General features: G+C 40.5%; 1 protein-coding gene across 3 annotated transcripts in view; it reads left to right on the top strand.

Moving 5' to 3' along the window:
- The first annotated feature begins 13,779 nt into the window (after positions 1-13,779).
- STX17 (syntaxin 17) overlaps positions 13,780-23,488 on the top strand; it is a 28,634-nt gene continuing 18,925 nt past the window's right edge. The window contains exons 1-2 of one of the 3 annotated variants that reach the window (XM_032120257.1): positions 13,780-13,815; positions 19,591-19,772. In XM_032120257.1, the coding sequence (XP_031976148.1) occupies positions 19,650-19,772 (123 nt within the window). In that variant the 5' untranslated portion in view covers positions 13,780-13,815; positions 19,591-19,649. Of the gene's footprint in view, positions 13,816-14,076; positions 14,198-19,590; positions 19,773-23,488 lie in introns of those variants that run through there. The other 2 variants (XM_032120266.1, XM_032120251.1) reach the window with 2 other exon arrangements.

Below are 23,488 nucleotides of genomic sequence, written 5' to 3'. Positions count from 1 at the left end.
AGGAGAATGTTGTAACACAGTTTTCTGTATCAATATGCAGCAATCAAAAAGTGCTGAATTAGATGATTTTAACATTTCTAAGACGTTCAGTGGAAGCCAATACAAAGGCTGGATGAAATTGCTCTAAAAGGCACAGCACATGGAAAGACTACAAGCTCTGAGGCCACAGAGTCTTTCAGAAGTGGTTTACTGGAATCATGTTTCATATTTTATATCAAAATCACACAGGAAAAAAAAAGGCACAACTTAATCAGTGCCACCCTGATTGTTGTATGTGATGTTTCTTTTTCTTCAGGATAAACTATACCAACATAAAATGCTCCTAATGAATGAAGGAACCCTTTTTGTTGTCAAATGAAGGACTAGAGAAAATAATGGAATAGCAGCCATCACAGGTAATTCCCAAGGGATGCTTACTTTTTCTGTATCAACACATAATGTTCCTTACAGATAAAGGAGCCATTTTTGCTTGTTTTGCCAAGGAAATGCTAAAGAACATGAAATTTCATCACACCAGGTCACAAATGGACTGCTTGAAAGAAGTAAAGCTCTGTAGTCCTCTCAAAAGATGACTTTTGAGTAACTAGGGAGCATCGTGTTCCCCAAACTCCAGCTGATTAGCTGCTTAGTTGTAGTTGCTGGTTAGCTGGGCAGCAGAGGCAGCAGCTGCCTGTACAGAGCTGAGACCTCCCAGGCACACTCCTGCCAGCAGGACTGACAGGTGCTTTTGGACTGTCCATCCTTTTGCACGGGAATGGGGCAGAAGACTCTTATGTGCAACCTCAGACATCTCTGCAGGTCTCCTTCTGTTCTGTGCCCGAGCCTCCCTGGTGCAGGCTGTTGGACCACTTCCACTCGGTAACGTGCTTCTTAATTTGCCTTGGCGGTCCTAGCCATCATGCCACTAGTAATTACCAAATGTGTGTGAGCAGAGCGCTTGGTAGCCCGTCTTTCGTAGCCGCACGGGGCAGCTGCCGAGCCAAGGCGCCGGACTGCAGCGGGTGCGGGAGAAGCCGAGTGCCGCCCCGGCAGCGAGCGCCCGCTCTGCTGGCAGCCCTTCCAGCCGGTGCCAACTTCTGTTCCTATGGCACCACAGGGGCCATAGGAGAAATCTGACTGCAAAATAATGTGATTGCTGCTTTAATTAAATGAAACACTTGCGTTCGTTTTGAAAAGGTGCAGACATTTTACTCCCCCCCCACCACGCCCCCCGAATCACAGTTTTCAAAGGAAACTGATTGCCATCACATGCATCAAAAATGGTATTTAGCAGTGACTTTATCAAATGTACTGAAATGTCTACGTTACGTGCATAAATGTAACATGTCTCACCTTCTCTATCTAATCCAAAACCTTCTTATTTTCCATCCACCCACTCGGGCACACAGTTATTCATTAGGTACCAAAATGAACTGCACACCTTAAATATATTCAGATTATTGTAAAACTGCCTCCACCTTGCTACCAGAATTGCCAAGGTAAAAATATCTCTCTCTTTCTCAAAAGATAGATGGTGATAATATAGAAATGTTTCTACTTCCATAGCACCTATATTAATACAAGGAGTCAATTCTATTTAAAAATAAATTCACACTTGAACAGTTGCTGTACTCTATACATGTATTTCACACACTCAGAAAAAAATTGTTGAAAAAGTTATGTAGCTGTAGTCAAGCATTTAGAAGTTAGGAAATAAGAGTGAAGAAGAATCTTCTGTGCCTGAAGAAACTTTTTTCTCCCCATTCCTGTATAAACATGATTTAGTCCACAATTACATGAAAATGTGCTTTTTTGCCACAGGAATCCATCTTGTTTAAACCAAAGAACACCTTTTTCTCTTCAAATTGTTCTACTTCAGCCATCTGTGCCATGGACAGCTATAATATTATTTAATGCCCCCTCTGGCCTAGTTTTCTAGGCAAACAAATCTTATGATTTGTCCCTCAGACCCCACTGGGTGGGCTCAACAAAATACAATGGAAAAGTGAAGGTTTTAAAGAAGAAAACCCTTTCCAAGTTTCAGGACAAACAGGAAAAAGTGAAAGCCATACCAATGCCTTCATCGAAGCAAAGGCTGAAGATGAACCCTGCTCTGCTGCTGGAAATCAGGTGGCACAGCCCTGAGGTCCTGCACCTCAGGGAACCTGCCTTCACCTGTCCTGCTGCACCAGGGCCACCCACATCCCTGCTGCACCTCTCACTTGGCCTCTCTTTCCTAAGCATCTGCTTTTTTAAAAAAATCTGCTTTTTTTGAAAATTGGAGCATTTTTTGACCCCAAAAATGCCCTGAGTGTGTTACCTTACAGCCTGGGATGATGGGGATTATAATACAACCAGACTTACATCCAGAAATGTGGTTCACTCTTTTCTTCTTTCCCTTGGTAATCCCAATGGCCTCAGCCTCTTGCTTTTGTCTGGCTGATCATGTTTTGGCTCTATAGTTCTCCCTCACCTTGCACACTCAGTTTGTCATCAAAACTCCCCCTCTGAGCTGAACATTTGGGCTGTGCTATTTAGGCTTGCAGCCCGGAAATCTGCAGTAAAAATTCTACACACAAGGCATGTCAGGGCAATTTCAGTATTAGGTGATAAAATTCCCCTTCTTTCTATGCACACAAGTCACCCTTCAGTCAGTGTTTCCAACAACTGCCCAGTCTCTGATAACCCTCGGTGTAGCTAAGATGGAGATGGGTCACAGACTGTAGCAACAATGCCTATGTCAGAGAAAAACAACAACAAAAAAGAAGATATAAAAAATCAGCATACTACCTGAGGATTCATCAGCCATCCCTGCCAAACACAGATCTTAGAAAACATATTGTAATTTTGCTAAAGACTGTCAGTAGAGATGTCTGCACATTGGCAGGAAATTGATTGATTCCCACTGTTCTTTTTATTCAAACTCTGCTTCCATTTTCTCTTAAAAGACAGAAGTGTAGCAGTAGATGGTGTATAACCTCTGGTGTATTCAGGGTGTTGTGCAATACATACATATATATATATAATCACATTGATTTTCCTGTATGTGCCTTTACTGTCACTCCTCATTGCTGCAAATGATTAAATGAAGTAGCAGGCAGTGAAAAACTACAAAACCTCTCCGTTTGGCACTATTTGTAACAGCAGCTAATCTGCTTGTGTCCATGAATATCCAACTCATCTACTAGGAATTACCATTTCCCCATTTTGTAAAGGTCCCAGGGTTAATTGTCTCATATAGAGCAATCACCTTTATTTTTTCTCTCTCTCTCTTGCTTTTTTAAGTCCTGATTTGATGATTCAGTTTGTAGCCACATGCACTTAGTGACAAATAACACTCTGCCTTAGCAGAAAATGTCTGTTGAAGGGTTGCTGAAAGACTGGACATCAATCTAGGGAAGAAACACTACAAGAACAAGTGCCCACCTGCAGTGCGAAGCAGAAAAAACCCAACTCAAATTCTAAAGTACACATCTATGCCTTATAATCATGATAAGATATTTTGCTTGAGTTCCAATATGTCAACACTGAAATAGGATATTTTTTATTCTTAAATGAGTCAAATACTGATGACTGAAATCAATGGCAAGATCCACCCTTACTGTGATAAAATGTGACCATTATATGAGAAATTTAAATTGAAAAATATGAGTTTTAAAGCATAACATCTGCATTCTTCACGCCTTATGCTAATGAAATTATATATTGTTAAAGAGTCAAACAGTTTTATATAGTTTGACTTTCTATTGTTTCCAGTATGTTTTATAATGTACAAACTCATAAAAGAACAAAAGAAATAAAATAAATACTTTTCTATAATTACATCAATCTAACGTTTGTCAATAAAAATTTAACTTTTCATACCATTTTCTTCCAAAATGTTACTGTATCTTGCAGCTTGCCTGGTCTTTGGAAGTTGCTTCAACAACTGCATGTATAGAATAAAACTACTGAAGACTACACCCTGATAAGAATGGTGGTGAAAGTGTATCTTTGACACCTCTCCCTATCCTTACAGTACTGTCCTTGTTATGTATTGTTATGAATGCTTTTAGAATGCTGTAGTGCTTCTAGATCTGCTGTAGTGCAGTATAGACCCAGGGCATTGGGACAGTGGAAAAGAGGGAAAAGCTTTGGGATGAGTCATACATAGGGTACCAGAGCTGGAGAAGGAACAAGAAGGACAGAGAGAAAAGACTAGTGGCAGAGTACTCTGAGGGTGGCAATGTAAAGAACAAGGCTATTAATAACAAGAAACACATGTAGGGTGTAGGCTGGAAGATGGCAGATCCCAGCATTCCAATCAGCAACCTCATCCTACCGCTCCCTGAAAACCTCCTTCCTTATCCAAAGGATGCAGAGCCAAACTACCATCCCACTTATGTTCTTTCTTTGCAGAACTACCTGCGAAGACAGACTTCCACAGGAAATACAAGTCATTTCACTGCTCCTCCACTTGTGTTTGCATGCAGCCTCTTTCCTAGGACACACCACTGGTAGAGAGCTGGGTACTGCATGAAGAACATCAATTGGTGGGACACCTTTTAATGCTCCTTGCAATCCTGGAAAGAAAGTCATAGAGGATAGAGGGTTACAGTGAGGGAATTAATGAAAGACAAATGTCTTTTGTTCTCCTGAAATATATTTTGAAGGTATTCCTGAAATGGCAGAAATGTATGTGTTAGCATAAATCTTACAGAATAATTGGAGCCTAAAGCAGTCTACAGGAATCTTGTTTATTGCATCTGAACATCAAGTTCTGCTGTGAGTCCATTAACCTGAACACTAGGACTGAGGTTCAATTAGTCGCAGGACATTTCTTTAGTGATCAGCTCTGAAACAGTCCTGAGAATCACAAGGAACTTTTAAATTCCTGGCAAACTTCCATCTGATTCACTAAAGAGCTGAGAATTATCTTTAGGAGGGCCAAACTCTAATTTGACAATCCCAAACCAAGTTTAACCCACACAGCATTAGATTAAAAATGCACCAGTGTAAAATTTTAATACTCACTCTATCTTGGTTCTTGAACTACTTTCCTCCCACATATCTTCTAGACTTCCCAGACAAACAAATTGAATCTGAACTAATTCCTACCTTCACTGTAGTCCTTTTGCCACACAGATCAGGTGTCTTCTGCTCTCATTCTGGAACTGCATCACTTCTGGCCTGCTTCTTATCAGCCCCCATACCTAGACACCCTCCACATCAAGTTTGTCCTGACCTTACCTCTAAATTTTCCAATACTAGAAGTAAAAGTATTGGCAGGTTCCTCAATTGCTTCCAAGGATTGATGTTGAGGAGTGAAGGGGACTAGTGAAGGGAACCTGATAATTTTTCACAAGAGAAATCAAGAAGAATAACAGTGATGATCTCCTGAGGTGCTGGATCCTCTCTCCCTCCAAATTTTTGGTGTATTTCTTGGGAAAATGATGACAACTATTTCTGTTAAGCCATAGTTCTGTTCTAGACATAGCAAGAGACTGGACAAGTCAGTAATAAGTATAGCAGTGGAGCAGTAAAACTCACAATAAACCCCTAAGATAATCACAGTCATATTAAAAATTACAATTGAGAGGACCAACTAAAAAACCCAAGAAACTACCTGCAAAAGAAAGAGAACTAGCACTTGGCTCCAAAGAAGTGTTGTCATGGTTTATTTTGAGGCCTGGGGCTCATAAAAGCTTTTGTGTTCATCACCTCCATCCTGTTCACTTTGGGACTGCTGTCCGGCTCAGAGATGACCCTCAGCAGGAAGCAGTCAGATGATAGACTGAAAACAAGATCCAATCATGTTCCTCAAACTGTGCAATCAATGTGCAATACTGCCAACACAGTCACGCAACAATTGGAGTTCTTTTGTTTTCCCAGTGTTTTACCTGCCTGCAGCTGATGTAGAAGACAGCCATTCATAAATGATTGAAGTCCATCCTGCAGACAGTATTTGCCACCAGATATAAAACTGCTAATATAATTCACTCTCTCTACCACCCAAGAATTAAGCTAATGCCCCTCTTAAGCTTCTCTGAAACTTAGAGCTTTTGCACACAAAGAAATAATCTTCACAGTGCCCACAAAACTTTGATCCAATCTACTATTTCCAAGATACGAAATGAAGCCATTTTAGTCACAATTTAGGGTTTAATTCAAACTGTAATTATACTATCTTTTAAATACAATTAAATATCTTTAAAAATGGTCTTTATCATATGTTCATGTTTTCCTTTTTAGTATTACAGAAAACTGCAACAAGGAGAAAGCAATATTATCATTGCTCATCTAAATACTAAACAAAGATGTAAATATTCAGTATGATGTGCAGGGAATTAGTAGTAGCTTTAGCACTGACGGGACTTGCACTGCTAATTCTCCTCATAGCTAGCTGAACATGTATCCCAAAGTACTTATCAAGAAAACAAAATCTTCAACTACTTTTTAAAGTAAAATAGGCTTCAGAGGCTTTCTTTCTCTGAGACAAAACTTCAAAGTAGTTTTATCTCTACAAGACTGAACTTCAGGACTTCATAGTGTTACTGCCATCCTAAAGGAAAATAGAATAAGACTCAAACATTATTTATAGAAAAAATTCTTACTATGGAATCAAGTCTCTTTGCATATCTGTTTATGCAGCCTCTCCACTCTCTACTGTTACAGAAGTTGAGCACTTCACAGTTCTAGTGCATATATGGCACTGCCTGTGAGGTAATGAAAAGGTGTACCTGACTTGACAAAGGAGTTGATACCCTTCAGCTTTGCCTCTTTGATGCTAGATCATCAATTTTCTTTTTCAAGAAGTGCTGATGAGCACCTCTGCACTAAAAATTTCTATCAGGGAAGAAAAAAATAAGTCTGAAATGTGAACTTAAGCCATTTGTCTTATGCCAGCATCCCCCTTCATGGCTTAGATACATCTGTGACCTATGAGGAAGCAGAAGACAGGGAAGGAGTAATTATAAGTGACTACCTTCTCATTTTGTGTCTTTCAGAGAAAAGGGTCTGACTTCCGCTAGAAGCAACTTAAACTTTTCAAGATAATACCAGCAAGCATCACTGTAAAGATCCAGGTCATGAGGGGTTCCTTAGTTGCAAAGAACTTGATAATTCTGGAAAATGTGTAAGACAGAAATAACCAAAGCAGCACAGGACCAAAGAAGTTTCTCATTTGAAAAAGAGTACTTTATTACATATTTTTTATCTTGCTAAGATAATGTTTCAGTTACATTTAAAATTGTATATCACTTACCATGTATTAGAAATGGCAGATACTTTCTAGCAATAGATATTGACCTATACCTCAGCCATTCCTCCTCTTCACTTCCGACTCGCCTTGACTTTCTTGTGAGTGGAAGTATTCCTCTGTACAATTGCTTTATTTATTATGTTGCCTTCAATCATTTTCAGTGCAACTGTATGGCCCATTCCTAAGGTAAGGAGCCAATCATTTTGTTGGCCATTACCACTCAAAGTAAAACTTTAAGGTTAGAATGAAAACGTGCAGTAAAACTTCTCAGACATGGTTAAAAAAAAAAAAAAAAGAGACAGACATATCAAATGCTAGGAATTGCTAATAGAGTAATAGACAACAAAACAGGAAAAACAATTATAACCTTGTAAAAATATGTATTTGCCCACAAAATTAATACTGTGTGCAGCTCTTGTCTCCTCACCTCATTAAAAAAAAAAAAAAAAAATCAGAAATGGAAAACCCCTAGACAAAAATGACGAGGATCATCAAAGTTATTGAGAACATTGACCACAAGGAGCGGTTGAGACTAAGAAAAGGCAATGCAGAAATGAGGTCATTGGAGCAAAGAGTAGCAAGAGGAAGTTGGACAACAGTGAACTGTCAGAAGAATCGGCTTCTTTATACAGACAGCACCTGTGAAAATCTTTGCAAAGGACCTTTCTGCCCAAAAGAGCCTTACTTTCTAGGGAAGATTGGCTGAGTATTTGGAAGAGAGATCCACTGAAGTTACTGATAATCCAAACCAATTCTGGTTCAGGAAGCCCCCTCCAAAGGGGGGTAGAATAAGAAGAAGGAACTAGCACGCATGCTTACCCGATTCTTACTCTGACCTCACTGTGCACTTGTGGCCACTGCTGGAGACAATCCAAGGCTCTGTGGCACACAAGGCCTTTGAACCAGCAGTGTGATTAATAGGTCATTGTACAGACAGGTAAATTCCTGATCAATGTGATGGCCTATAACTGTAGGAGGGTTGATTTCGATTAGATATGAGGAAGAAATTCTTCACTGTGAAGGTTGTGAGGCACTCAAACAGGCTGTCCAGAGAAGCTGTGGATGTCCCAACCCTGGAAGCGTTCAAGACCATATTGGATGGAGCTCTAAGCAACCTGCTGTACTGAAAGGTTCCCTGCCCCCTTGTTTACTCACCTCTCAGCACAAGAAACTTCTTTGGCAGAGCCAAACAATGTTTTTCTGGTTACCCCATAATGGGGGAAGAGAGAAGGCAAGGAGAACTCTAGAAATCTTAAAAGCAAATATGTAACATCAAGTCAGTGAAAAAGGACCCCAAATGAATATAAATACTCTAAATTGTCATTTTTTTCTGTAATTTCCTGAAGGTTTTCTTGAACAGGCAGTTGCTCATGATCTGGACATGTTAGAAGAACAGCAGAATCAGAAGCACGTTCCTAACTAAACAAGAAAAATTAAAAATGGCTTTTAAAAATATTGTAATATAAATTGATTATGAATATAAGATGATGATATTACACCTCTGGTTCTGCGATTAGAAGACATCCTGAATCCTTCCTTCATGAATGAATAGTTTTACAAAAGGAATGTTTACTGGTAAATAAGGTGGATGAACTGGATGAATGAATGTTTGCTCAGCTGATTTGCCATTTTCTATTTTTTTATCCCTGAATATAGTTAGTCTTTTTTTTTTTTTTTTTTTTTTTTTGGTCTCAGGAAGCACTGGAACCTCAACAAAGAATGAAGTCCTCACCATGCTAATTTTAATGGCAATGTTATCATTGTTTTGATTGGCACTAAGATTTGATAGAGAATTTTTAAGGTCATAAAAACCCCAGGGAAATGGACCAACTTCCTTTAGTTGGTAAAACTGCCTTGTATGGAAACTCCCATTTTTTTTAGTTGGAGTGACCTGTTGGGATTTAGCTTAAGGTGATGCCAATACAATCCAGTATTTCAAGAGACAAACGTGCACAAAAGACAGTCCCACTGAGAGATTTTCAACTGAGTTAGCTCAGCCTTCTTCTGAAGCAAAACTGCTTAGGTGACAAACAAAACTGGGAATATCTCATAAATCATTTCTACAGCATATGCTGAAAGCTGATCAGTAGTTCTGAGAGGGAGAAATCATCTTGAGTGGGAACAAAAAGATATTGGGAAAAAACCCAAAATGTGGATCTTGATGGAATTCTAGTCATGGGTAAGTTCCCAGGTAGGGCCACAACCCCAGCAACACTTTTTTTAATGTTTTACCTCCCTTGGTTATGCCAGCAGTGGATATCTAAGGCTCCCCAGGCAAAGTGCCGCAGGCACACATTCCCTAAGTGCCAGCAACACGAGCTCCCACCAGCCAGTGATGCTTGTTTCACCCTTCTGTTGTCAGAAGGGAGAGCCTACTGCAGACCAGGTGTTGTAGACAGTCTCTGTACCTACCATTCTCTCTGTACAGGCTTTCCTGTGTGACTCTTGCAGGGGTAGATCAGTGGCAAGTGCTGTAAACTATTCCTGCATCAAGGTCACACTGTGAGACCTGTGAGTATGCTGGAAAAGACCCAAATAACCAGGGCAACCAGTGAGGAAGTGCTTCTATCAAAATGGAATCTGCTTTGCCCTTATTTCTTTCTCTCCTACTTTTACACTCTATGCAGTATTACTACTACTGCACATAAGTTAATGTATGATAAACCTCTTCTGTTTCACTCCCATTTGAGAGCCCTACTTTCTGTAATACTATAGAAATGATTCTCAAGCAAATCTGAGACGGTTTTGCCACAAAGTACACTGCAAGAACTTTGGATCAGAATTCTAGCAACTGTCAAAAACTGTAGCACAACTTTTGCTAACAGTAGGAAACAGTTGACCCCCAAATTAACCCCCAGTATTCTGCTTACATCAAGAGTATGGTTTTATAAAATGCAGCCACATATTCCAGAGAACACCCCTCAGTCAAGAATTATGGAAAGAGTTTGATTTTTTTCCAGGGATGTATGTTAAAAGGGATCTCATTTCAAACAAGCTTGTGCTCCTGAAAGACTGTGAGAGAGTGCAATGTTCTCTGTAACACAGTAAGGGCTGTTTTCCATTACACAGTGGAAACTTTATGAATGGTTCTTGCCAGCACAAGCCGTTTGACAGTGAAATCAGTGTATCTGTAATAATAATACATTGAAAAAGGCAACAGAATTTTGAAACGCTCTACTGGAAAAAGATACATCTTTGGGAACATAATGTAAGCATCTTGGAAGTTCTGTGTCTATTGAGCAACACTCACTGAAATATCCCCAGCACGAGTTATCTGAGAGTCTGTGTATAAGTAAAGATTGCTGGGAATAGAGCTAAGCATGTGAAATTAATTGCACATCTGGGTCCTAGTTCTGAATCCATGTATCTGAAAACTATGAATGATCTCATGTGGAAAAAGAAACTGCTGCAATCTCTTCCTTAGTCAGATGTACAACAGTTCTGTGCCTTTCTAGGACTCTCCATTATTTTCTCCTACATATTTACTGATAATACAGAGCAGCTTGATGACTATATAGGGATGCACACAGTCATCATGTAAGAGACCACTCAGAATTGATCACTGACTTGCAATAAAAGTCTGAATCTGTGTGTAATTCAGAAAGCCAAACTTCATCTATACTTTTTTTTTTCCTGAGATATCTTTTGCCATCAGAGGTAGTATTTTCCCAGACCTGAAGGTGGAACTCTTGTTCCTTTGATGATCTTTACGTGAGTGACATAGCATTTTGCATTGTCATCTTTAGCTCGAGGAGATTCGGACTTCTCTGAAGTCACTGCTGGGTTGTCTGGAAAACCACATTATCATTGGTAGCAGAACTGGATAGTCAGGCATGAACATCATGCTCACAATGAGATGTGCCAGGAGTTCTTCAGATGTTGCCTGTTAGAACTCACACACACAAAAATCTTTCCTTTTGGAAACATCTGGATCCCGTTCCTTCTTTTGCTGCTATACAAGTAGACATCTTGGTCTTTTTCTGGAGTCATCAATTTTAAGGAAAGGAATGGCTGAGTATAACCCTGTGGTTGTGCCACCTCCATATTGGACCAATGTATTCTGCTGTTTATGCTTGAACTACAGGGTATCTTTGCAAAAAAATCTCCATTTTTTTAATTGACAATTTTGCATTGTTTCAAAACAATTTCACAGACAATTTGATCCTATAGCAAACTAAGATATGTCATATTTCTAGTCTCATTTTTATCCTAGTTTTGCTTTCAGAATTTTGTAATTTTCTGAAAACCAACACGTCTTCTCTTCAAATATCTCTAAGTACTACTTAGACAAGTACTGCTACGCTTATGACAAAAGTACCTCCTCACCTGCATTGGATTATACTTTTAAAATATCTCATGTTAATGCACATCTTCCACACCTTTCATAACTTTCTTGTTGACCCTTTAAAGTGCTAATGTTAATGTATGAAGTGTTAATGCTCAAACTGAGTGCATTATTTTGATAATGGTTACATCAGTTCTATAAAAAGGGAGAATACCCATTCCAGTTGTATTTGATGTTCCTCTGGTTTTCTTCAGAGTATTAGCTATCAAAAGCTTTGTTCTGAGAGCTCATGTTTAGCTGATTATGTCCAGGTCCTCTTTAGCACTGTCTCATGCCAGTCATTCTCCCTCAGATTCCAGGTGTGCCCTTAAGGCTTTATCTTGAATGCATGACCTCCAATTTGACTGGCTTCAGAGGAGTATTTTTGCAAGTGAGACAAGCTTACAAAGCAATTCAAAGCAGTTTATCTAAGTGAATTGCTCTTATCTCTATTTATAAGAGCAAAGTAGTCATTCGGTATTTTTGTCTAGGTGATTTCTAATAGCACCAGGCCAAGAATAACACCAAGACAACCTAATGACAAATCTTCACTTAGAATTACTCCTCTCAAGAACTGTCACCTGAATCACTTACTATGATCTTATTATCACTTATGAGGAAAGACTGAGGGAACTGGGCCTGTTCAGCCTTGAAAAGAGACAACTGCAAGGGGACCTCATCAATTTGTACATGTATGTGAAGGGAAGGTGTTAAGAGCATGGAGCTGGGCTCTGCTTAGTGGTGCCAAGCAACAGGACAAGAGGAAACAGGCGGACACTGATGCTCAGGAAGTTCCACCTGAACATGAAAAAGAACTTATTTTCTGTGCTGGTGAGCAAGAACTGGAACAGGTTGCCCAGAAAGGTTGTGGAACCTCCCCCACTGGAAATATTCAAGAACTATCTGGATGCAATCCTGTGCAATATGCTGTAGGATAACCCTGCTTGAGCAGGGAGGTTGGACCAGATGACCCACTGCCGTCCCTCCCAACCTGACCCATTCTGTAATTCTATGATTCTTTGAGCTACATAGAATTTGCACTCCTCATTGTATTTATGAGAATAGCATGCTGCTTTACATCAGATGGAAGCTATTGCATCAACATTACCACCTTTGTCTACCAGACTTAAATTCAAACACATTTAATCAAATATTTTTCATAAAAATATGTTGACTAGCATTCAACTATTGGCATTTAATGATTGTATCCACGGTCAATACTTCCATGATTCTGTTCCTAATCTGGGTCAAACTATCAATGCTAGGCTAGCCTGTGTCATCCTCCTTAACCTTTTTAAAATATATGCCCAATGTAAGCTTTTTTTAGTAGCCTGGCATTCCCCAGTATTCCATTGCCATTCCAGAAGCTGTGCTGTGAACAACAAAATTAATGGAGCCATGGGATTCTGTTGATTTGGATTCTTCAGCCCCTAAATAGGCATAATTATGACTAAAATTTCTTCTCCATTAGCCCTCTGAAAATCCCATCTAGCAGTCTAGAACTATATCTGAGTAAAGTGGATGGCTAATATATACACACTGACTGGCTGGCTGTTTGCTGCTAACAAGAATGTGTAAGAGCTGAGCTTTTTGCTTACTATTCCTTCACTGAGGAAACAAATTTACATTTATTTCCTCAGTGACATAGCAATTTCCACAAAACTTACAGGACCATAATGACTTCCTCCAAATCAGATTGAAACTGGCCAAAAAGTCATGGAACAACAGATAAACAGATAACATAAATCTTGTTTAGAACATCACAACCAACGTGCATTCATATTTTTTACTTTGGCAATCTTTCCTAACTTTTATTAATGTTTAGTTAAAAAATGGTCTAGTATTGATGTAACATAGTTGCTCTATAGATATTACCAGGTAGCCAGACAGTTTTACACTTCTATGCAGAGGTGACAAATTGATCAAAAGCGATACCAGGCTGCCCTCGGAGGTTCTGCTCCATCTGTCCCACAGGTGTGGGCACGCCTCAGGGAGCAGATCCTCTGCCAGCCACGGGGTGTGGTGTCGGGGAGGATCCAGTCGTCAGTGTGTCAGGCACAAACAAGTTGCACTTATTTTCAAATTTATTTGCAAAACATACTGGTAGAATGTCCTGAAGTTGCGTCAGGAGAGGTTTAGGCTGGATATCGGGAAAAGGTTCTTCACCCAGAGGGTGGTTGGGCACTGGAACAGGCTCCCATGGTGTGCTCTTGGGGATCGTTCTGTGCAGGGCCAGCAGCTGGACTCGATGACCCTTGTGGGTCCCTTCCAGGTAAGAGTATTTTACGATTCTATAAAAAAATTCTTAAAGTTTTGTCGGGAATCTTTGGCTCTCTTTTAGAAGAATAAATTTAACTTTTCCCTCCCGATAAGCTCTTATCCCCAGACTCCCGGTCCCCCCCTCCGTAGCCAGGACAGCTTGTCCTCCTCCTCTCCGTCCCTTTCCCGCCCCCGACCGGTCGTTCCCGAAGGAAAACAAACGTGGAAGATTGCCCGGGGGCGGTGGAGGGGGTGTGCGTGTGGCGGGCGGGGGCTGGGCCGCTCCCTGCGGCGGAGGGGGAGCCCGGCGCCGGCTCCCGCCCAGCGTCCCGGGGCCGCCGCCGGCCGCGGTCAGCGCCTGTGACACGGCCGCCCCATGGTGAGGGGGTGAGGGGGTGAGCGGGTGAGGGACCGCGGGCGGGGGTCGAAGGGAGCGGGGACCAGCGGGCAGCGGGGCCGGGGCGGCTCCGCTTTCGCTTTCGCTCCCGCTCCCCGTGCCGGCGAGGCGAGGGAAAGAGCCGGGCCGGGCCGGGGCCTGGCGGGCGCACGGTGGGCCCTGGGCTGGGCCGCTGCGGACGGGGCCGGTAGGAGCCGCAGCGCGGAGCGAGCGCCGGGATTCCCCCCGCGACTCCCGGTTCCGGGCCCTCGGCGAGGCCGCGGCGGCTGCCGCTCCCCCCGGCCTGGCCCCGAGCGGCGGGACTCGTCCCGCTCCCGCCCCTGCCCGGCGGAGGAGCTGAGGGTGCCCCCAGCAGCGGCTGGGCCCGAGGTCCGCGGTCAGGTCGTGGGGAGCTGATCCGGGACAGAACTTGTCACGCCAGCGTGGATTGTCTGTATTTATTTATTTATTTATTCATTCTATGCAGCGTGACAAATTGTTTAGCCTGGTATTGCTCAAGCTTTTAAAATAGTCTATCAGGAAAAAAGAACTAGTTTAGTCTGCTTGAAGCCTTTATGTAAGACTTAAAGTCTGTTTTTATTTTTTATGCTTCTGCTCTGTTCACACTCGCCTTGTCTTTCCAGGGCATGGTACAGGCAGGGTAGGCCTCCGGAACCTGTTGGTCTTAAGCTGCACCAGAGGAGGTTTAGGTTGGACATCAGGAAGAATTTCTTCACAAAAGGTTGATTGGACATTGGAATGGGCTGGGCAGGAAGGTGGTGGAGTCACTGTCCCTGGAGGTGTTTGAGGAAAGACTGGCCATGGCACTTAGTGCCATGGTCTAGTTGACAGGGTGGTGTTGATAGGTTGGACCTGATGATCTCAAGAGTCTTTTTCTACCTAATTGATTGTGTGGTTCTGGGGTGAGACCGGAGGCGTAGTTCTATTGATACTGAGAATTCAGTATTAGGGCTCTGATTGCAGGTTGAACTGCTGTGGCCTCTTATGGCAGGTGTCAGCCCACTGCTGACTTGCTCCACCGGTTCAGCTGTGTGCAGAAGGTGTTCACGTGTTAGTCATTAGGTATTTTCTGCCCTTCTGCAGCTGGCTTAAACATATAAATCCAGGACAAAATGCCTGTTGTCTGCTCTGATCTCTCAAAATGCACTCATGTGCCCTTGCCTTGCCTGGAACAAGTCTGTCTTGCCACGTGATCCACAAGAGCACAGATCTGCTGAGAACCACAGCCTGACACGTACAGCTCCTGATTCTGGGTATTCTGTGGGAGATCCCAAACGTGTGGTTGCTTATCCCACTAAGCGGTTTCATGTTACTTTGTAAACACACTGGGGCTGGTGACTATGCCTTATTTCAGCCTAACAAAGCTATTTTCTTTTGATTTATTTTACAGACAGAAGGAAAAAGATGTAATTTAGTCCCAAAGTGCAGTTTGGCTGTAGCCTACCACAGGAGCGTGTTCCTCACTAACTACAGGCCTCAGCCAAGTGAGCAATAGTGTATATGGTGTCACTGCAATTTTGGGGCCAGTACCACTCTAGGAAATGTTTCCGGTCACCTTAGGGAGAAGGCTGTTGTATGTCCTTATATTCTAATTAATTTTATTTACAGGGAAAAGCTTTTTAACCTTTCAATCCTTATCAACAAGGCATTTATGCTGGAAGTACTTTTTCTAGTGGCAGTGGTTGTCTAAAGTGTTGTGAGTGAATTAAAATCAAATCGATGAATTACACTGTGTTTCCCTGGGCAAGCAGAACTCCTGAGGTTTGTTGTGCGTTGTTGTACTGCATTTGAACCGAGAGCAGCAGGCAGTTTAACAAAAGTTCATGAATGTTAACATTTGAGGCGTGTAAGCAGCATTTTCTGAAATTCATAATAACAAGTATGTTACCCTACATGGGAAGAGTTTTACCTCTGGTTGACTGCAACTACGTGACTTGTGCTGCTACAGCATGCTTTGGATATGTCTTTTTTATTGACATAGTTGACTGGAAGTTATTCTGCATCTCAGTCTTGATCACTTCTGGATTAGTGTTATTTTAGTTACTGATATTCAGATCCAAGGACAGAGGTAAAATCGCCTTCCTAAGAAGCTGAAGTTGAGTGCAGTGTTTTCACTTGCCTGAGGAGAGTGGTTTGTAGGCCAGACAGGGCTGCTGCTCAGAGGGATCTTGAGGGGATGGAGAAATGGGCCGATAGAAACCTCAGAAGTTCCAGCAGAGGCAGTAAGAAAGCCCTGCACCTAGAACAGGTTGGGAAGACTTGATGGAGAGCAGCCTTACAGAAAAGGATCCGCGTGTTGTGGTGGACCACATGCTGGTTAGAGGGCTGGAGCACGTGATACTCAAGGAGAAACAGGGGTGGGTTTGTTCAGCCTTAAGAGAAGGTGAAGGAAGGGGAGGTCTTAGTGTTGTGGGTAGAAGCTGTAGAGCTAGGCTGCTCTTGGAGGTGCATGACAGTGGGATGAGGAGCAGTAGACACAAGCTGGTTTGGCTACAAGGAAGGTCTTTGTTTTGTTTGTTTTGAACCTGTACAATAGTCAAACACTGAAGGAGGGGTCTAGTGAGTGTGAGGAGTGTCCATCCATGGAGGTGTTAGAACTTGACTGGACAAGGGCCCATGCAATGACATCTAATTCAGCTTGTACTGGATGGCACATGAAAATCCTGCCATCCTAAACTGTCCTGTTACTTTGTGATTACTGAAAGAACAGGCATTCTTACTTCAGAAATTAACTGTTTAAATTATGCTTAGGAGAACACAAGTCAAATAAAGTATGCAAGGTTTCCTTGAAATTGCATCAGCTACAAGCAGAAACGCATAATGTTAGTTTAATTTATTTAATGTTAATATTATATGAACTTAAAAAAAGTAAGACACTGCATTGATAATTTATGTCTTAGAATTTTTGTTGCAGAAGCTACTATACTATTTGAGAGAAAATTAAGCAGGAGACCTGATGAGAATGTAGAGTTCTTATATTTCTTTCTTAGTTTTCAAACTTGCTGCACAGTGAATTTTAGGCAGCAGTGTCTTTAAGAAATTGGTAGACACTGTCATGGAAGTTCCTTTACTGTCTGAGAATTCTTAACGAGAAGAAAATGACTACCCAGAGCCCTGCATGCAGCCAAATATTCAAAATTCAGATAATCTACCCAAGGCACATGACCATTGTTTACATTAACTCTTTTCACAGTGCTCCAGATTGTAAATCATCTAAACTATCGGTTTTGGCTCTCATCAATCTCTAGATGTCATGAAAGGTTAAGGACAAAGTTATGGTGAATTTAGCTTAGTCTCTGCTGCATTTCTTCTAAGACAGAATGGGCTGTGTGTTTCTGTGAGTTCATGTTGTGTTATATGTTTGAAGAATTTGTGTCATCGCTTCTTCAAGATGATTCAGTATGAAAGAAAAGCATGACATGGCTATTAAACATCTTTAAAGAACCAATTTTTAATTACTTCTAGCTCATAAACTCATGGATTAGTGTATAATCTGTCACAAAATTAAATGTGTATTTGAAGAGGAAGTACTGCAGTTTGGAGTATGATGCTTTTTATCTTCTGGACATTATAAAAAAAAAATCAGTTCTAGACTCTGAATAGAGGTCAGCTGTGATATATGAGTGCCTCTTTCCAAAGTTATGGACTGTAGTGACCAAGGTATAATAGAATGTATTTTTTACCATCTTGCATTTAAACTGCTGTTTTTAGAATGATGAAAAGAGTAAATCAGTATAAAAGGATTAAAGTTCTTTTTGCAACCTGAAAAATGTGAAGTCACCTTCCCACTGCATGTTTATTGGAAGGTTTGCTTGAAGGACTGTTAATATTAAATGCCTTAGGTTAGGAGGGGATTTGTAAGACTGCTTGGTAGTGTGTCTTTATAATTTGGAGTGGGGATAATTTAGCAAAGACTGCAAAGTCAGTTGATGAAATAATTTCCTTCTGAGGTTCTGAAAAAATAAAAAGATGTGTCATTGAAACATTAAAGATTGACTTCCCCTAACTTGATCTACTCTGAGTAAACGTTCAGTTTTCCATAGTTTTCAGTTTCTTTGTTGGGTGGGATAGATACAGGAGGAGAGTCTTCTGCTGGCATTCCGTTCTTCCGAAAAATGCAGCATTGTTTTATTTGCAACTGTCTTCCTCCCTATACCAGAAGTGCTCTCCCTTTCTTGCTGGAAGATGCTTCCACACTTGACTCCTTTGAGTTTGGAGCAGGTTTGTATGTGTGCTCTCTGCAGCCTGCATGAGAGGCCTGGGGCTGAACACTGAGCAGTTCAAAGACCCAGTGCCGTCAACTGGTGTCTGCCCTCATGTTCTCTCTGCCTGCAGGAATCACAGGTCTCAGAAAAACATCAACACCCTCCCTCTGCATTTTCACACCATAGGTAGATGTGAGAAAAGTAATGTCTAGTTTCACTGTTGATAATATGTTTGACTGTGGGAAAAACAGGAATGTTTTTTAAGTTGTTACATTCTGCTGTGCCTCACCTGTACCAGGAGGATTATGCTGGGTTAATTACTTTAAATCAGTGTAGTTACTGAGAGAGGAAAATCAGGGAAAGCTTGCTGATACAGTTGCTGATGTAGTTCAGGTACTTCCATATAACCAAGTTAGCAAATATCTTTTTACTGACACTTGTGACAAAACTTTCTCATAGGTGTCTTCTTTCCCTTTGTGTGCATTCAGCATAATGGAATTTATTTAGGTTACTCCTATGCTCTGTAGATAAATGCTATTACATACAATACTACACATCTCTCTTTTAGAGAAGTGAAACTCAAAAATTATGTTTTATGCTATGCAGGGAACAGAATTCAGGCTCTTTATGTACCCACTGGTCCTGCAAATACTTCAGCAGCCTTTTTATACCCCTTGCTAGGTGATGCCTTAGTCATTTTCAGTAGGGGGCATACACAATTTGGAGTGCAAATCTTCATTCAGGAACTCTTAACACTTCCAGGAAATGGAATTCCAAAATTAATTTTATTCTGGTGTCTTTTCAGGACATGATTTACAATTTTTAAGATGATTCTGAATGTGAATTGGCAAAACATGAACTCTGATCAATCGAAGCATCTAATTGGAAGTTTTTTTCAAATCTTTTCATGTATCATTATGCTGCAAAGCATGTTTGCCTCTGCCTTAATTACTTTGCTGGTTTTTTTCTTGTTAGTGTTAAGTTTTATGAAAAATGATCCCCAAAGCCTGCAAATAAATAGAGATAATACAATTAAATGCAAATATCCAGATATTAAGTATTAATACTGCTTAATTGTGGTTTTGGGGGATGTGTGATTATTAGAAAGACTGATTTATTTTATTTTGATTTCTTTAAAAAGTGATTCAAGTTTACTCCTTCTTGTTGAATTTTCCTTTGTTTTTAGGGGTTTTTACCTTGGTGAAGGTATATTGGGCAACTGTTGACTTGAAAGCTGCTTTTAGGATGTCTGAAGATGAAGAAAAAGTTAAACTCCGCCGAATTGAACCTGCAATTCAGAAATTCATTAAAGTGGCAATTCCAACTGATTTGGAAAGGTTAAGAAAACACCAAATAAATATTGAGAAGGTTAGTGTTCACTTTTTACTAATGTAGTTCTTGTTACAGTATAGAAGCAGTCACACTGAAAGATTATGTAGAGTTTTTGATGAGAAGTTGATGACAAAGTGCTTTAATTCAAATTTGGCTAAAGACGAATGTTCTATATTGTCGTGTAATTGTGTGCACAAAGGCCTTTACATTTGTAGTAAACATTGTTAGCAATAGTTTGGTTGAAATACTTGCATGATAATTTGCATTTTGTATCTTTTACATGCATTTTAGCTATAATGAATGTGTTACAGTACTTTTGTGAGCTGTCATGATTTTCTCTTAAATATTTTCTCTAAAATTAACTTTCAGCCATGTAAGCCAAACATCCCTAGAGGTAAAAGGATAATTTTATAGAATCTGATCCTGTTTATTTTACAGGCTACTTTTAAACAAAAATCACTAATTATGTCCAATTGCTTAGAGGAGCAACATTATTTACTTATGATGAAGCCAATATCTCTAACCTCATTTCATGAATATTGATTTAAACCTTAGGTTCCAGAGATAGTCCAAACAATTAATCTCCTAAATCACTGTTTGAAGAAACTATAAAATCAATATATAATGAAATTTGACCTTGAATACACCTTTTCAGAGGAAATGGCTACCATCAATTCATCATCATTGCTTCTCAACTGTTTGAGAGTCCAACTTTCTGTATGACAGTTTTGGAAAACTTAAAAGCTATATCCTTAGGAAATGAGTTCTCTGTGCTTTTTCTTTCTTTCCATGTTTTCCCCATGAAAATTCTTGTTTTCTAAAGCACATCCATGGATTGGATGGCCTTTCACTCCAAGAGGGAATAAAATGCATGTGTATCCAAAAGAGTTACAGCTGTCTGTAAGTCTCTATTAGATAACAGCAATTGACTTGGTAGTACAGGAAGGTGGAGATTTTGTTTGGCTTACTGCCCTAAGCTTTGTTGGTGATATGCAACAATCCTTTCAAAGTGCCAAAGGATGTTGTGTGAAACACTTTTTGCCTTTGGCTGGGGACCATTGTTGTGGTGGGAAGATCCGTAAAGGTGACACAAAACGAGAAATGAAGGTATCTGGGTCTTACTGCAGTCTTACCTGAGTGTAGATGTTTGAATAAGACATTTATTGAAGAGCTTTTAGCAGGAGATATTATGACAAACTCTTGAGTTCTCTTCATGTCCACTGGCTGCTTTCAAGGAGAGATGGAAGGGATCCAAAGCAAAAGTATCAAAGTTTCTTTCTAAAGAGAGCTCTCTAGAGAATGGACTCGGAGCAAAAAAGATTGAGTGTTTAAGGTAACCTAATGTTTTATATTTCTGTTGTGGACTACAAACTATCTGGCTATAGCATAATTATGATTTAATACCACAGAAATATGGAACTATAGAGTGATTTGGGTTGGAAGAGAAGCTTTAAAGATCATCTAGTCCAACCCGCCTGCCATGGGGTGGGAACACATTCCATTACATCAGGTTGCTCAAAGCCCCACCCAACCTAGGCTTGAACACTTCCTGGGCTGGGGCATCCAGAACTTCTCTGGACAGCCTGTTCTAGTGCCACACCACCCTCATTATAAAAAAAATTTCTTACGACCAATCTCAACTTCTCCTCTAAATGTTTAAAAACATTGCCCCTTATGCTGCCACTGCAGGCTTTAGTAAAAAGTCTTCGTCTTTCTCCTAAGCCCTCTTTATTTATGGAAAGGCTGCAGTAGGGTCTCTCAAGAGCCTACTCTTCTCCAAGCTCAACAATCCCAACTTTCTCAGCCTTTCTTCACAGGAGAGCTGTTGAGCCCTTGGACCATTTTTGTGGCTCTCCTGTGGACCTGATATAACAGGTTAGGATTCCATAGATGTTTTTACTTCATGGACCTCCCTTAATTTTACATGTATTTGTTCATAGAATGTTAAGGGGTTGGAATGAACCTTAGAGATCATCTAGTCCCAAACCCCCTCCCATGGGCAGGAGCGCCTTCCAGCAGGCTCAAGGCCTTATCCAAACTGGCTTTGAATACTGCCAGGGATGGGGCATCCACTGCCTCCCTGGGCAACCTGTTCCAGTGTCTCACCACCCTCACAATAAAGAATTTCTTCCTAATCTGTAACCTAAATTTCCCCTCTTTCAATTTGTACCCCTTGCTCCTTGTCCTATCACTACAAATCCTGATGAAGAGTCCCTCTCTGGTTTCCTGGTAGGCTCCCTTCAGATACTGGAAGGTTGCAATGAGGTGTCAGTGCAACCTCCTCTTCTCCAGGCTGAACAGCCCCAGCTTCCACAATAAATAATGTCAATACTATCTCTTCTCAAGCTTTCCTATCCTTGAGGCCCCCAGGGTGAACATTGTCCAGGAGAGTGGCCTACTTTGTGTATGCATGACAAAGAGAAGTCAACAAGGAGGAATTCTCTGACCACATGTCATTGCTCTGGGTGTGCTAAGTCATTGGATTCTTTGGGCTTGTCACTAGCATATTTGGAATTTTGAAGCAAAGTAATAAAACCTCTAAATATATAAAGCTGATGGATGTGCTGAGCATTTCTAGTAGAAATTATGAAGAGCAGTCAAAGTTTCCTGAGAAATTTTTTGTCACAGGATTTTTTATCATTAGTTATTTGGACAGTGTATTACAGTCAGTTGAAATTAAATAGGTGGTTTTTCCCTAAACCCCTGAGAAATTCCTGTTTCAGTACTCTTTCAGGGATGACTAAATTGGAAGATCTACTGTTGATACAGGACTTCTTGACCTTTTTTTTTTTAAAGAACATTGGCAGCAATTTTAATGGCATAGCAATTTATTCAGAGGTTGTTGTTATTCTGTTTATAGAGGAATGATGTTAATCTAACTTTGTTGAACACTAAACCTCTTATCTTCTATAGAACTACAAAGTCCTAACATGAAAGAACTTTTTGCTCTGAAAATAAGCAGTAACTTCAGATTTCTCATTGTATTTTAGGAAGCTGAGTAACTTGTGATCCTTATTGCTGTGGCATCTAAAATTATGAAAATAATTATGGAAAGATAGAGGCTGTGAAGAAAGGTTTTTATTGGTAGCAAAGCATATTAAGAAATTGAGGAATTAAACTTTACATTAAAATACCTTACAAATCATGGTAAATATTTTACCTTGTTATCTAAACAATTAAAAAAATATTCTAGTATTGTCTAATATTGTAAATGCATTCTTTGATAGCACACATTCCAGGAATCACTGCTTCTACTTCTATTATTTTACTATCCTTTTTATGCTAAAGTCTCTACATTATTTGTGTCAACTGCCTATAGGAGCGACCGATTTATTTTAATGATGAAAAGGTTGATATGTGATAATAGGCAGTTCTTTTGCCAAACTTGCTCTCTGCTAATGTAATAGTCGGGTCTGCGGGCAGTACTGTATGAATAGTTGCCCACTGAAGTTAGTGGGGCCTCATGAAGGTGCCAGATCTGGCCTGTTGGCTCTTGTAGCTGTGTTTGTAGCTATGTAGAAATGTTGAGTGTAAATGTAGACAGTAGCATTGTGTAATGAATGCCATTTTCTGTGTCAATAGTACCAGATACCTCATTGTCCTGTATGACCAGTACTGCTTATTCACAATTCCATTCTTTTCTCCTTCTTCTGCCACTTGTTCTACTGCCAAGTGAATTATGCCACAGCAGTGTCAGGATGCAATATCACTTGGATGTTAAAAAATGATGCTGAAACCCTGGTTGTCTGTAC

The sequence above is a fragment of the Corvus moneduloides genome, chromosome 1 (assembly GCF_009650955.1).
Source record: "Corvus moneduloides isolate bCorMon1 chromosome 1, bCorMon1.pri, whole genome shotgun sequence".
NCBI lineage: Eukaryota > Metazoa > Chordata > Aves > Passeriformes > Corvidae > Corvus > Corvus moneduloides.
Note: the sequence above shows the minus strand (reverse complement) of the source record. Positions and strands in the feature narration are given on the sequence as shown.